Source organism: Uranotaenia lowii, chromosome 2 (genome assembly GCF_029784155.1).
Source record: "Uranotaenia lowii strain MFRU-FL chromosome 2, ASM2978415v1, whole genome shotgun sequence".
In the NCBI taxonomy this organism is placed as follows: domain Eukaryota; kingdom Metazoa; phylum Arthropoda; class Insecta; order Diptera; family Culicidae; genus Uranotaenia; species Uranotaenia lowii.
In genome coordinates, this window is record NC_073692.1 from 384,268,416 (window position 1) to 384,281,371 (window position 12,956).

At 32.1% G+C, this 12,956-nt stretch overlaps 1 protein-coding gene across 3 annotated transcripts in view; it reads left to right on the forward strand.

The window, feature by feature from the left end:
* LOC129748342 (uncharacterized) overlaps positions 1-12,956 on the forward strand; it is a 119,098-nt gene that overhangs the window by 72,267 nt on the left and 33,875 nt on the right. For all 3 annotated transcript variants that reach the window (XM_055742910.1, XM_055742909.1, XM_055742911.1), the window contains one exon: positions 281-645. In XM_055742910.1, the coding sequence (XP_055598885.1) occupies positions 281-645 (365 nt within the window). The remainder of the gene's footprint in view (positions 1-280; positions 646-12,956) is intronic.

The window sequence follows — 12,956 nt, forward strand, 5'->3', positions numbered from 1 at the left end:
TTATTTAAATTAGATCACACGCTGTGTGAATTATCTCGATACCTGCTGCATTCATCAGCAGGCATTTTTTCCTCATTGTAGTCAATCTTGTTGGGAGAGTTATAAAAATCTTGTTAACTTTGCTTACATAACTTACCCGGTGTAGTTGTAGATCTCTGCATAGCAAAGCCGACTACAATACCGTGCATAGCTAATCTGCGCATACCGATCGCGAAACACTTGTAGCTGATCTTGTTCTCACTCTCCCCTTTTCTGATTGAATTAATTACCTATCTTGCAGACAAGTGCTGGATCCGACGTCGGAATCCGAGGTGCCACCTTCGCCGGCCGGAGAACCGATCCAATCGAAGTTCTACTACGTGCCGGGGGACATCGAGAGTTGTCGGGAGTGTAGCGCGGAAATCGTTAGCCCGGTGTTGGTCAAGGGCAGCACACACTTGCATGGCGATGAGGAGGACGAGGAAGACCTTCGCCATCATCGGGACGAGGACGAGGACGAAGATGACGATGGCATCGAGGGAGACGACGATCTGGAAGCGGACGAACTGGATGCCGAAGACGACGGTTACTACGCGGAACGTTACGATACCGTGATGGAGGAGGACAGCATCGGTGGGGACGATCGGGCTTACAGCTCATACACCGGTGAGTTTGATTCTTATGACATAGGGTAACGGACTTATTTTGGACCAGGGGACCTATTTTGGACCACCTTGTCTAGCTCTCTTATAAAGCAACTAATAATGAACAAAATTAGTGCATTACATTAACTTCCCGGGCTTCAATAATGCTTGCTAAAAAAATTCATGATTATTTGTTTTATAAGAGAGCTAGACAAGGTGGTCCAAAATTGGTCCTCTGGTCCAAAATAAGTCCGTTACCCTACCTAGATGAAAGATTGGTTTGGGTCAATTGTTTTAGAGAAGTTCGACAGTCGATGTACATATCATTTATGAACATTGTCTTTTTAGTTGGCCAGATAAAATTTATAAGAAAAGTTTATCATATGAACAAAACGCGTATTATAAATAATCTGTGGGCTTGTGCTAAATCAGTTGGTATGTCAGTTGCCTCCAGAGCCGATGTCTATGAGTTCGAGCTCAAGAGTAAACACCGAACACAGTTGTGTGTCGGATATTTTTTTCGATAACTGTTCGAAAACTGCGAACTGCGAATAAATTCGCGAATTCCATAAAGAAAACGACCTTTTTCTACTTAACCACGTATTTCCTCAACAAATTTTCATGAGGAACAGTTCTGAAGTTCCTTTAGTATACAATTTTCAGCAAAAAGCAATCTCCTTATGAACTTTACAGAAAAACACAGAGAGAACTGGAAAATATTGTCGCTGGCATGGGGCTGATGTGAAGAAGGCTATGAGAGCAAAATCTTGCGCTCTCTTACATTCTTCCGATAGGTATGAATAAGGTGTCGGACAATGCCCAGTTGATGTAGTTTTCTTCGCTTTAGAGCATTTTCACTGGCACATATTGAAACATAAACCATGCAAAAATATTTTCAATATCTTAAATTCAATTCGGCATTCAATTTTCTTTACAACAAGCGTTCTATTTTCGCATGCTGTGATTCAAAAATAGCTCGATTTCTATCATATACGGCTGAAATAGAAACAGTGCACAATGGGGAAAAAAGTTTATATACCGCGAAGAAATTCAATATCTTCCCTCTTACTCAAAACAAATCCATGAAAAAGTACTTTTAGTAAAAATTTCCAGAGAAGCGATTGGACATAGTTTCAGACTCCGCACGAGCTTACAAACGGAGTTATAGTGTCTTTTTAACCCCTAATTGCCCTGTTTTTTGTAAACAACCCAGAAAAAAACTTATTTAGACTTCAAAATTTTGAACACAAATAGACCTATCTTGTGTAATTTTCTCTGAGAAATCGAATGGAGGCTGTTTGAGTCATCACACGCTTCGGAAAATGGAGTTATTGCTGTTTTTACCCTCAATTCCCCTATACTTTTCAATTATTTTAGAAAAAAGCATGTTCGGCCTTCTAAATTTTCAACCAAATGTGACGTATTATGTGTGATTTTTTCCGCGGAATCTAATGAAAGCTATTTGAGTCACCGAAAGTTTCGTGAAATGGAGTTATGGCCGTTTAATCCTCAATTCCCCTTCTTTTTTAAAATAGTTAAGAAAGAGCATGTTCGGAATTGAAAATTTTGAATCAAATGGGACGTATCTTGTTTGATTTTCGGACTTGAAAATTTTGAACCAAATAAGATTTATTTTATGCAATTTTTCCGAGGAATGCAACGAAGCCTGGTTGAGCCACCGCACGGATTGGAAACTGGAGTTATGGCTGTTTTACCCTCAATTTCCCAACATTTTTTTGAATAGATCAGAAAAAGTAAGGCCAGACTTGAAAACTTTGAACAAAAATAGACCTATCTTGAGTGATTTTATCTAAGGAACGTAACGCAGCCTATTTGAGTCACCGCACGTATTGGAACCAGGAGTTATGGCTGTTTTACCCTTAGTTCCCTAACATTTTTCAAATAGTCAGTAATATCATGTTTGGTCTTGAAAATTTTGAATCAATTGAGACTTATTTTATGGGTTTTTTTTCCAAGGAATTCAATGAAGGCTGTTTGAAACACCGCACGCTTCGAAAAATGAAGTTATGGCTGTTTTTACCCTTAATAAAGAAATTGATATTTTTTAGTTAATCATTTTGAAAAATTAAGGCTTGGACAACTGCATAGCTAACAAACCTACACTGAAAACAAAACCTGATTTCGTACTATTTATCATCCTTCATTCAATGAAGAATTTATTTTTTTTCTAAATATTGCAGAGATAGTTTCAGAAATACAAAGCCAAAAAAATCTTTAGAAAAAAATATAACTAGATAATACTGAAATCGCTAACAGCCGTTTTTGAGCTCTTGACATTACAGATTTTAATTTATTTTGCAACTTTGTTTAACATTGTAAAAGTTTTGACCTAACCTTTCAAAATATCTAAGATTCTTTTTAGGATAAAAGTGTTTTAAAAGGTTCTTAAGCGCAGAAATATCAGTACTGCCCAAATGTCTGGCAACTTTGGGTCAGCTTCATGATTAATTCTTCCAGTTAAACTTTGTGTTTCATCAAATTAAATGTTAATTAAGTGCAATGAGGTACACTTTTACTAAGAGTGCATATTTATGTGATTTTAAGCGTAGGTATTAGACTACCACATCGAATATTTGGCTCTGACTTTCTTGAAACTGTTTTTGGATTATAAAAGTCCGACCATAAACACAGTTGGAATGAAATGCCAAACTATGATTAGAAAGCTACAAATTATTAATGATGAACAGAAAATCAGAAAAAATGGAAACATTCACAGGATTTTTTTTATCTTAACACTAGAAAGACCGCACCAGTCATTATGACTGGTTGGACACTTTGTTTGTTGAATATCTTTTAAATGCTTCGCTTTAAAAATTCGCAAAAAATACGACTTTTCATGAATTTGGAATCTCTACAAAACTGCGTATTTTGTACTGTTGTAAATTTCGCCATGGACACTCGGACCGTGACCAGTCAAAATGACTGGTAAAATTCACAACCCTATATTTCAAACAAGAAATTTTTTTCGCTTGTTTTTAGTTTCATTTGCAATCTACATTCAAGACAATGAGCAATAGTTGATTTATGGTGGGCAAAAGTGTGTCATTCGTTATGAAATTATTGATTTTCGATACGAAGTCATGAAGATTTGTAGAAAAAGTTCTCGGATTGACCACTGTGTGGCGCTTGATTCAGAATTTTTTGGTCGGTTTTGTTGCTCAGCTATAATCCAACTTTCTGTCAAAATTTGGCGAAATTTCATCAAGATTTGTAAAAGTTATGTTAGTTTTCAATTTGCTTCAGAACACAAAATATTTTTTAGCCAGATATAATAGGTATTTGAAATGCAATATTGGCCAATTGAAAAACTATTTAGGTAACATAACGTAAAATTTAACAATGTTGATTCATTATTTTTATTTTCACTGTTTTCCGTCGCACGACATAGCTTGATGCACATAATTCCTAAAATTCACTCGGTCCATGGCAACCATTCTTCAATTTCTTGGATGTTGATTCAATTACCATCTTATCAGATAAATATACGATTGGAAAAACCTGTTTTTTAACAATAAATAAATAAATTTAATATTTCAAGATATAATTGAAATATTTCTTTTCCAGGATGAAAAAAACGGAACTAAAACGATTGAACGATTGCAAAAACCTGTTTTTTTTAACAATAAATAAAAAAATTTTATATTTCAAGATATAATTGAAATATTTCTTTTCCAGGATGAAAAAAACGGAACTAAAAATAAAAATCGTTATTCAAATCGTTATTTTTCTTCATTTAAGACATGATTTGGAATTTGGTTTAGTTAAGATTTGTCAAATTGCTTTTTAAAAATTTGCAAAAAGTCCAATATTTGATGAAAATGCGGTGAATCCGTGCACCCATAATGAAAAACCGTGTATGTATATAACATAAATTTTCTTTTGAATCTATAAAAACCTTTATTCTTTGCCTTTATCATGCAAAAAGTTGATTTTGGATAAATGGCGGTGAATCCGTGCACACATGGTAAATTTCTCTACTTATAGAGAAACTATGCTTTAAAACCTACAATATTAGGTATAATTTATAAGCAACATGTTGAAAAACTTCAAAAGGATGGGTGCTAGAAAATATCGACTACGACAAAATTGAAGTGAAACCGTGCACCCATATTCAATACCCAGAACCATTTAACATTATTTTCTGAATCTAATCAGATAATGTGTTTTAATTTTTTGAAAATTATTTGAAATAATCATTTTATGACATACACGCATTCGTCATCTATACCAAAATGAGGTGATTTCGTGCACCCATGGTGAAAAAATATTTCCATTTTATAACAAAAATGTTATCGAATAAATAACAAAATAATTTCAAAAGAAAAAAGTTAAAAATATTATGATATAAAAAATTTCCTCTTTACCAGTCATTTTGACTGGTCACGGTCCGAATAGGTATATTCAACTTGCTGGTCCATCTAGTGTTAACAAGCAACGATTTTACATAATTATCAAAATTTCTTTTTATTTATTTCTTTTTGGATCTTATTTCTTTAAAAAAATTGGAAACAACTACAACGGATTCACAAAAGACTAATTGTTATTGTAAAAGATAATTATAAACAAAATAACAGAACCAGGTTTTAAATTCATTCAGTAAAAAATAGTCATAATTCTTACAAAAAAATACCAATCAGCACAATTAGTTATCAATTAAACTATCAATCGTTTAAAAATTAAGAAATTGAAAGAGGCTCCTTTATTTTGATGACTATGGCTCCATCTTGTATAAATCGTGCAGCAGCAGTAATCCTTTACTAGGCCTTAGTCAATTCATTGACTATGTTATTTTTTTCGAGATTTTCAAGAATAAAATTAGAATTCTTACTAATATCAATTTCATATTTTTGAAACACTTTAAACATGTTGCATTTTTAAGATTCTAAGTTCGGGAGAAAGATGTTTGCAGCTAAATAAATGATTAAAACTTAGAAAACATACTTGCAGATACTTTAGTTTAATTTTCTATTTCTCATTTATCCGTAGAAAAAGTATTGAAAAATATAAACAAAAAAGTCTATAGCTTTTTTCGCTTAGTTCAAAACTACTTGTTGTCTTGAAATAAGTTGTTCTTAAGCTTAAAACTTACACTTCGATTTTGTTATAAGATTTTTACAGTGTTGCCAGAATGATCCATAATTTGTTCAATGAAAATTTATACCTTTTTTTAACACTTTTCAACTTCAAGGATCACCTTAGAGAAGTTCAATCAAATTGAAACTTTGCACAGTTTGTTATCCTGATAAAAAGATCAATGTGAGGGGGTGGAAACAGTGAAATTTTGGCTTTTAAAAACCTACATATAACTAAGGGCCACCCTAATGCAGGGGGAACTTGTCTATGGTCGGACACTATCTTTGGATGGACATCATTGATTTTTCGAGAACGCAATATTCTTATAATGTGTTGACACCTTGAAAATAGGGTGAATAGCATTAATATATGGTATTTGAAATATGATAATTCAATCTATAAAGGTAAACCGATGATAAACATCGAAAAGCTTTTGCCTGGCCTAGTAGGTCGGAGAGGATCACCTAAACTTTGCATTTGTATTTTGGTCAGTTTTCAAATCAGCGGAGGAACCAATATTAACAAAAATATTTTTTTGAAGTTATTGCTAAAACACCTTATGTGACCGGTAGTAGACAATTTTCCCCTATAAAAATTGATATCAAATTGAAACAAATTTACTTCAATCTGGAACTCAATTTGATAACATTATTTATTTTAATTTTATGTTCGTTGTTGATGTTTCAATATCATTCACCTTCAATGCCTCATCAACTTTTAGGAGCCGACCTGAACTACATTTATGTTAAAGAGTCCGTGAGCATGTCAATTGCATATAAAGTTCATGACAGTTTTTTCTTAATGTATAGTAAGTTTTCACTCAATTTTATCTTCCATTTGAGTAAATTTTATGTAAATTTCATGTCTATTCGATGCTGAAACCTGGTAAATTCCTATGTCAGTTCCATTCAAATTTCAAAACATTTTCAATCAATTCAATGACAAATCCATTTAAACTTAATGTTTATATCATAATCAATTTCATGTCAAATTCATAATGTTTTTATGTCCATTTCATGTTATTTTTATGTCAATTTCTAATTTCATGTAGATAAGCTTCAGGACAATTTGATCTAATTTCTGTTTAACTTTAAGTCAATTGGTTAAAAGTTTAATGCTAATTTTGTGTTATTTAAAGTCCATTTTAACACATTTCATGTTAATGTAATATCAATTGTAGCTCAAGATTAAGAAACTAAAACAAAAGAGGTTTACTATTTGCTCTTGTAATAGTAATCTAAATCTATCGAAAAAAAGACCAAATATCTTATTTTGACTATCTATCTTATTTTGACTATCTAATTTCTTATTTTGAATTCTTAAATGATGATGAATTCTTACTCCGATGCAAATCTATGAATCATGTACCTATCTTGTTTAAATTATTTTTTTATCTATCTTTTTTTAAATTTGCAATTAAAATTTATCAAAAATCACTGGACTTTCAAACCAACCGGTAACACAATTCCATTTCATCGCTCTAGAATGTTGAGCGAATTAAAAAACAAAACATCCTAAGCATGGCATCTATCACCCTTCCCCGACAGCTGAAAAAAAAATGTTTTAATACATTTTTTTGTTATTTGTTATTTTGTTGCTAATCCATTCGTAACAAACTAGAAATCGTTTTACCGTGAATCAAGTCAGTAAGCCGGTACTCATGGTCCATGGCCCATGATGCCACACGAACTTAGCTGCTGCCTCTGGTCGTCGAACCGGAAAATATCTCTTTCTCCGGCAAATAACTGTTTTCAGTAACACTTTTAAGTCAGCTACTTTTGCCCCCGAACCGCATAGCACATGTAGGTACGCTGTACTGAATCGATTGGGGAGTATGTGACTGCTGCAACTTCAAAGGTGCCTTGTCTACTGCTAAAAAGTAGTTTGTTGTGGCCTGTAGTAAGTAAGTGGGTAATACGTAGTAGGCCAAAGCAAGAAAACGAAACTGGATCGGCATCTCCGGTCAACCAGCTGAGCCTTCGGTGGGTGACCTATTAGAGGGACAGGGTAATCTTACAATATATGTAATTTAAAAAAACTGTATAAATACCCACTAAAGCACAATGAAAATATATTATGAATATTAATTATGGTGCTGTATAAAATTTTGTAATCGTTATGTGTAGAGATTTACCGAATATTCGGTCGGCCGAATACTACCAAAAAACCGTTAAGCCGAATATTCGGCTCACCGGCTAAGTATTCGGCCGAATAGGCCAAATAGGCCGAATATTTATTATTTAAAATTTATATAAAAACAGACTACCAAGAATTAATCAACTGATATTGGAAAATTTATCAAACAGCCAAAAGTAATGTAGAAAAACTTCAAAATCATAAAAAAAAACTTATGGTTTCAGATAAACATTTCAGATGTAAATATCCGTGATTTTTTAATGTTGATTAAAAAATCACGGATTTATCTGGAATGTTTATCTAAAACCATAAGCTTTTTTTAAGATTTTGGAAGTTTTCAACATTCCTTTTGGCTGTTTAATTATTTTTCCAACATCAGTTGATTGATTTGTGCTTCACACTTTTATAATCGTTTATTCCAAATTTTCTTGACATATCCAGGCTTGCCCATCAACCAAATAAAGAATTCGAGAAAAGTGAAATCTGACCGGGATGGCCACATATTTTTTTAAACTTTCTGGATTTACCCGGGTTTATTCAGATTTTTTTTCTAAAACAAATAACTAAAATCAAATATCTCTTAGGTTTTTTTTTTAAATTAATGTTGTAATTCGATGAAAACTTTAAATTTTTAGTAATTTTATTTCTTTTTCCTCTTGTATGTTTGAGAGTAATGCCTTGTTTCTGTTCAGATTTCCCTTTTTTTACAAATTTTTCAAAAAAAAAATTCAGACCCGGCTGTGTGGAAACGTGTCGTAGAAAGTATTGTATGTCTAAGGTTAAAGATCATCGTTCTTTTTGGCAACTGTTAATAAATATTAATAAAACTCAGCCGGTACAACTGTGTTTGATATTCACTCTTGTCTCGAACTCGGGGACATCGGCTTAGGAAGCAACTGACTTGCCTATTGAGCTATATCACAAGCCCACAAAAAAACATTATGGTTTGTTAGCATTCAGCACATCAATGATTTGGCATTGTCCAGCCGTCTCTGCTTTCCGATGAAACGCCAATCGGTGCCACCAAATCGGGTTGTTTAAAGGTTAAAAGGATCCAAACTCGTTTTGTATTTTTACAATTGGTATGCTTAGCTTAACACTGGTTTAGGAGAAAAAGAAGAATAGAAAGGGAAATATGAAAAAAAGACAAAGAATTATAGACGAAGATCAGTAGTTTTAAGGAAAATATATATTTCGAACATGTAGTCCAAGTCCATCACAACTAACACATAATTGAAGAGTTGTCAACTTTTCTCTTTAAATTTAGGGATATGGAAAATAAAAATCAGGATATATGATTTAAAGGAAATTTCGGTCGAAGTGACGACCTTTTTTTTGGCCGTCAATCCACATTTGGACCTCTACCAAAGTCTTTAATGCAGTTCCGTACTGTACATTTTCCATCATATTCACAAAAATCAGGCTTATTTTCAAAAATCGGTGGAAAACGGATGTTTATCAGGTTATCAGGTTGGGTTTCCAAAAATCAAGCGAACCCTGAAAAATCAGGCACATTGGCAACCCTGACTGTTCCTCATCCCTTAATTAAAGAGACTACATACATCGGCCTAAACAGGTAGATTTTTCCTACATGGCATTTGTATAGGATCGCCGCATTTGTATAGGTTCGCCACCTACCATCGGTATTGCGAAACTGCAAAATTTGACAAGAAAAAATTAGCCAGAAAATGGTCAAATTTTTGTTCTAAGTGTCCTGTCAGTGTGATCAGTGCCCTAATCGTGTGAAGCTAAAAGAATTTCAAAGTCAAGCATTCACCAATCGTATTCAAACGAGCGAAGACGAACAAGAAAGGGACCATTCAAATATTACGTTACGCATTTATGAGGAGGTAGAGGGGGGGAGAATAGCAGTTTTTTACGGTTTGTGAATTTTTGATCGAAAATCTGTTAAAAATGTATTATGTAGGGGGGTGGGGGGCTCGAAAATGACCGAAAATTGCGTTACGTAATTTTTAAACGGCCCCAACGCATTTATTGTTATTGCTGCTCCTGCCAGCAGGAGCTCATTCCTTCTTGCTTTATTCGAAGCTTTGCCAGTCACAAGCCGGAGTAATGTTGACTGTAGTCGTGCTTTTTCTGTCATGTGAGTAGTGCAGGGCTGGTAGCGGTTGGACAATGAAATAGTAGGGACTTTAGTGACCAAAATTTGAAAAAAAGTGACCAAATAGTGACTTTGAGGACCGAAAAAAGTGACCAAATAGTGACTATGTAGAACGAAAAAATAACTTTGAAGTACAAAAAATGTGACTAGTCAGGCCCGTGCGATGGACCCTTTCGGGGGGGTTTTCAAAATTCAAATTTAGATAAAATTAATAACAATACCAAAAATAAACAACTGAAAAGGAAAGGGTTTTCTTACACCATTTGTCACTAATGTTCAACACAAAAACTAAAAAAATGACTGATAAACAAAATTTTGGAAACATATTACAATGAATGTTTCAAATTTTCGATAAGTCAAGAAAGTTAGAAATAAATTAGTTTCAAAAGAATTTCTTAGCAAATTTAAAATTAAAAAGTATTTGAATTCTAAAATAAATGTCAAATCTTGTACAAAACTTAGCATGAAAAGATGTTAGGAAAATAATAATAATTGTTAATTTTTATTCATCTAAATTTGGAATTCTTTTCCTCATTTTTAACTGGAAGTTTAGTGAGAAATTCCGCTGTAATTTTTTAATATGAACAAAAAATATTTAATCACGATTTAAAATGTAAATTACCGATTACTGAATAAGAAATTTATTTTGAACAGAATTTATTCAATGTTTGATGTTTTAATTTAATTTTATAAAAAGAAGAATATATTTATAATTATTTTAAAAGTGTCAGTTATAGAAGCTAGGCATAAAACCTTTAATAAAGTAAAATCCTCCATGTTCAACTACACTGACAAAGAAATGTTAGAAAATGAGTAATTATGTGAATGATAAAAACTGATAAACAATTAAAAATAATGAGTTCAAAACTTTTGTTATTAACACTGCGTATTAAAATTTATTTTGAAAGTTGCTACTTAGAACAATTTTTCAAACTTTTTAGATTAATTCAAAAATCATGATCGATCCAAAAATATGATTTCATATAAAAAATATTAATAAAAAGTTTTTAAAGTTTCAATCGCAGGTTTTTAAGCTTTGAATTACAAGCTCTGAGTATGTTGTTGAAATTATGTTTTTTTTTTATTTAAAATTTGGAGTTAAAGGCTTATGGTTGAAGAACACGAAATTTTAGAATTTAAAAACAAGGAAACAATTGTTAAAAATATGTCTTAAAAATTTAAAAAGTTTGATTAAAAAAAATCCGGCAAGTTTATTATAAAATTGAAAAAAAAAACTGTACAATAAAATTCGGTAGATTTATTTAAAAAATTGAAAAAAACAGTATGGAAATAAAAAGATTAGTTTTTAAAAACATTTCAGGAAGAGTTTTTTCAATAAACATTTTTCATCATAACCATTTTGGTGCTTATTTTTTCAATTATTGATTTGGTAAATAGTGTCCTCAACTAGAAATTTTGTCAAATTCGGCCATTTAGTTTTGGTAATAAAGAGTTTATTACTAGTAAAATTGATAGATAACTGCTCATTAATTCATATAAAACTTTTATTTCTAAATAATATGTTTTTGATTTGAGTTTTTGTAAAAAGAAAGTGCAGAAACTTCTCTAAAGATTTTAAATTATTTTCATTTCAATAACAAACCCACCGTACGAGGAAAGGTGTGCTCTGATATGTCTAACCTCACTCGAAAAGCGGCGCGTCGAACTGCAGCAAGGTTTTATATTCGACACATTGACCAACCGTATTGACTGTGCTTACATTCTACAACGTGTTAACATTTATGTACCAACGAGAACACTTCGACAACGTCAGTTTCTTTCAATTCCTCACCACCGTACTGCCTATGGCCAAAACCACCCTATTGACAAGTGTTGTGAACTTTTTAATTTAGTGTATAATTTGTTTAATTTTAATATGTGCAAACGTCATTTTAAAATAGGCTTAAGAAGAATTTCCTAGTTTTTAGTTCATCAGTCTGTACGGTAATTAAACCAAAGACGAAATAAATAATAATAAATATAAAAGATGATAGAAATATTGCATACATATTTAGATTCGGGAACCCAAATTAGTTGAAATTACCGTTTAAAATCATTGCACCTAAAAAAATGTATGTGGCCTTGTGTAAATTTTTACAACCCTTTTTTTTAAGTATTTAGAAGAACAAAAAACACGAAATAAAATTGAGTCTGAAATTGTTTTTCAAAGAATATTTCATATCATCATAACATTTGTTATGACATAAAAGATTTTTTTTCATTAAAAAAATGGTTCGTTTCAATCTCAATCTTAATTACACTTCTTAATAAAAACCCATTCTAACTAAAGACGAGATAGGGTTTTTGTATATCAAGTTTTAAGTTCCAATACAAAAGGTTGATTGAACTAAAAACTAGAATCTACAATAGACTAGTTCACTTTTCGGTTTTTTTCGCAGATCAAAGCCGGACTCATCTGGGTTGTTCCTCATGCATTTTCAAGTATTTCTGCCAAATTTGAGATCTTTGGAACTAAATTCTGTTCTGCGCAATGAGTTTTTGTGAAAAAAGACCATTTTTCTTGGAAATATTCTTATGAGAGTTCTAGCAAGCCACTGTTAATATAAAACGATAATTTTATGATGCATGGTGGTTGATATTATAACCATTTTTATGAATCTGTTCTAGATAATCGTTCAAAACAAACCGAAAAAATTTAAAAAATCATAAACTACCAACTTGTACAGAAATTTTACTTACAAGTTGAGAGTTAAAAATCTGTAGTAAATCAGAAAAAAATATGTTTCACAAAATCTTTTTTTGTAAAGCTAGCCCTTTTTATTACCATTCTATTGATGCAAAAAATATACAAATTGGTTGTATAGCAGTCAAATTATTTAAAGATGTTTGCAACAAATTTGATTTGATAAACTATTTTTCATTCAAGTTTGCTCCTCACCAACTTGTGCACAAGAAAGGATATTTTATTCAATCAAGTACCCCATGACGGGTCCAGGAGTTAAAAAAAGCGCGCGCTTTGA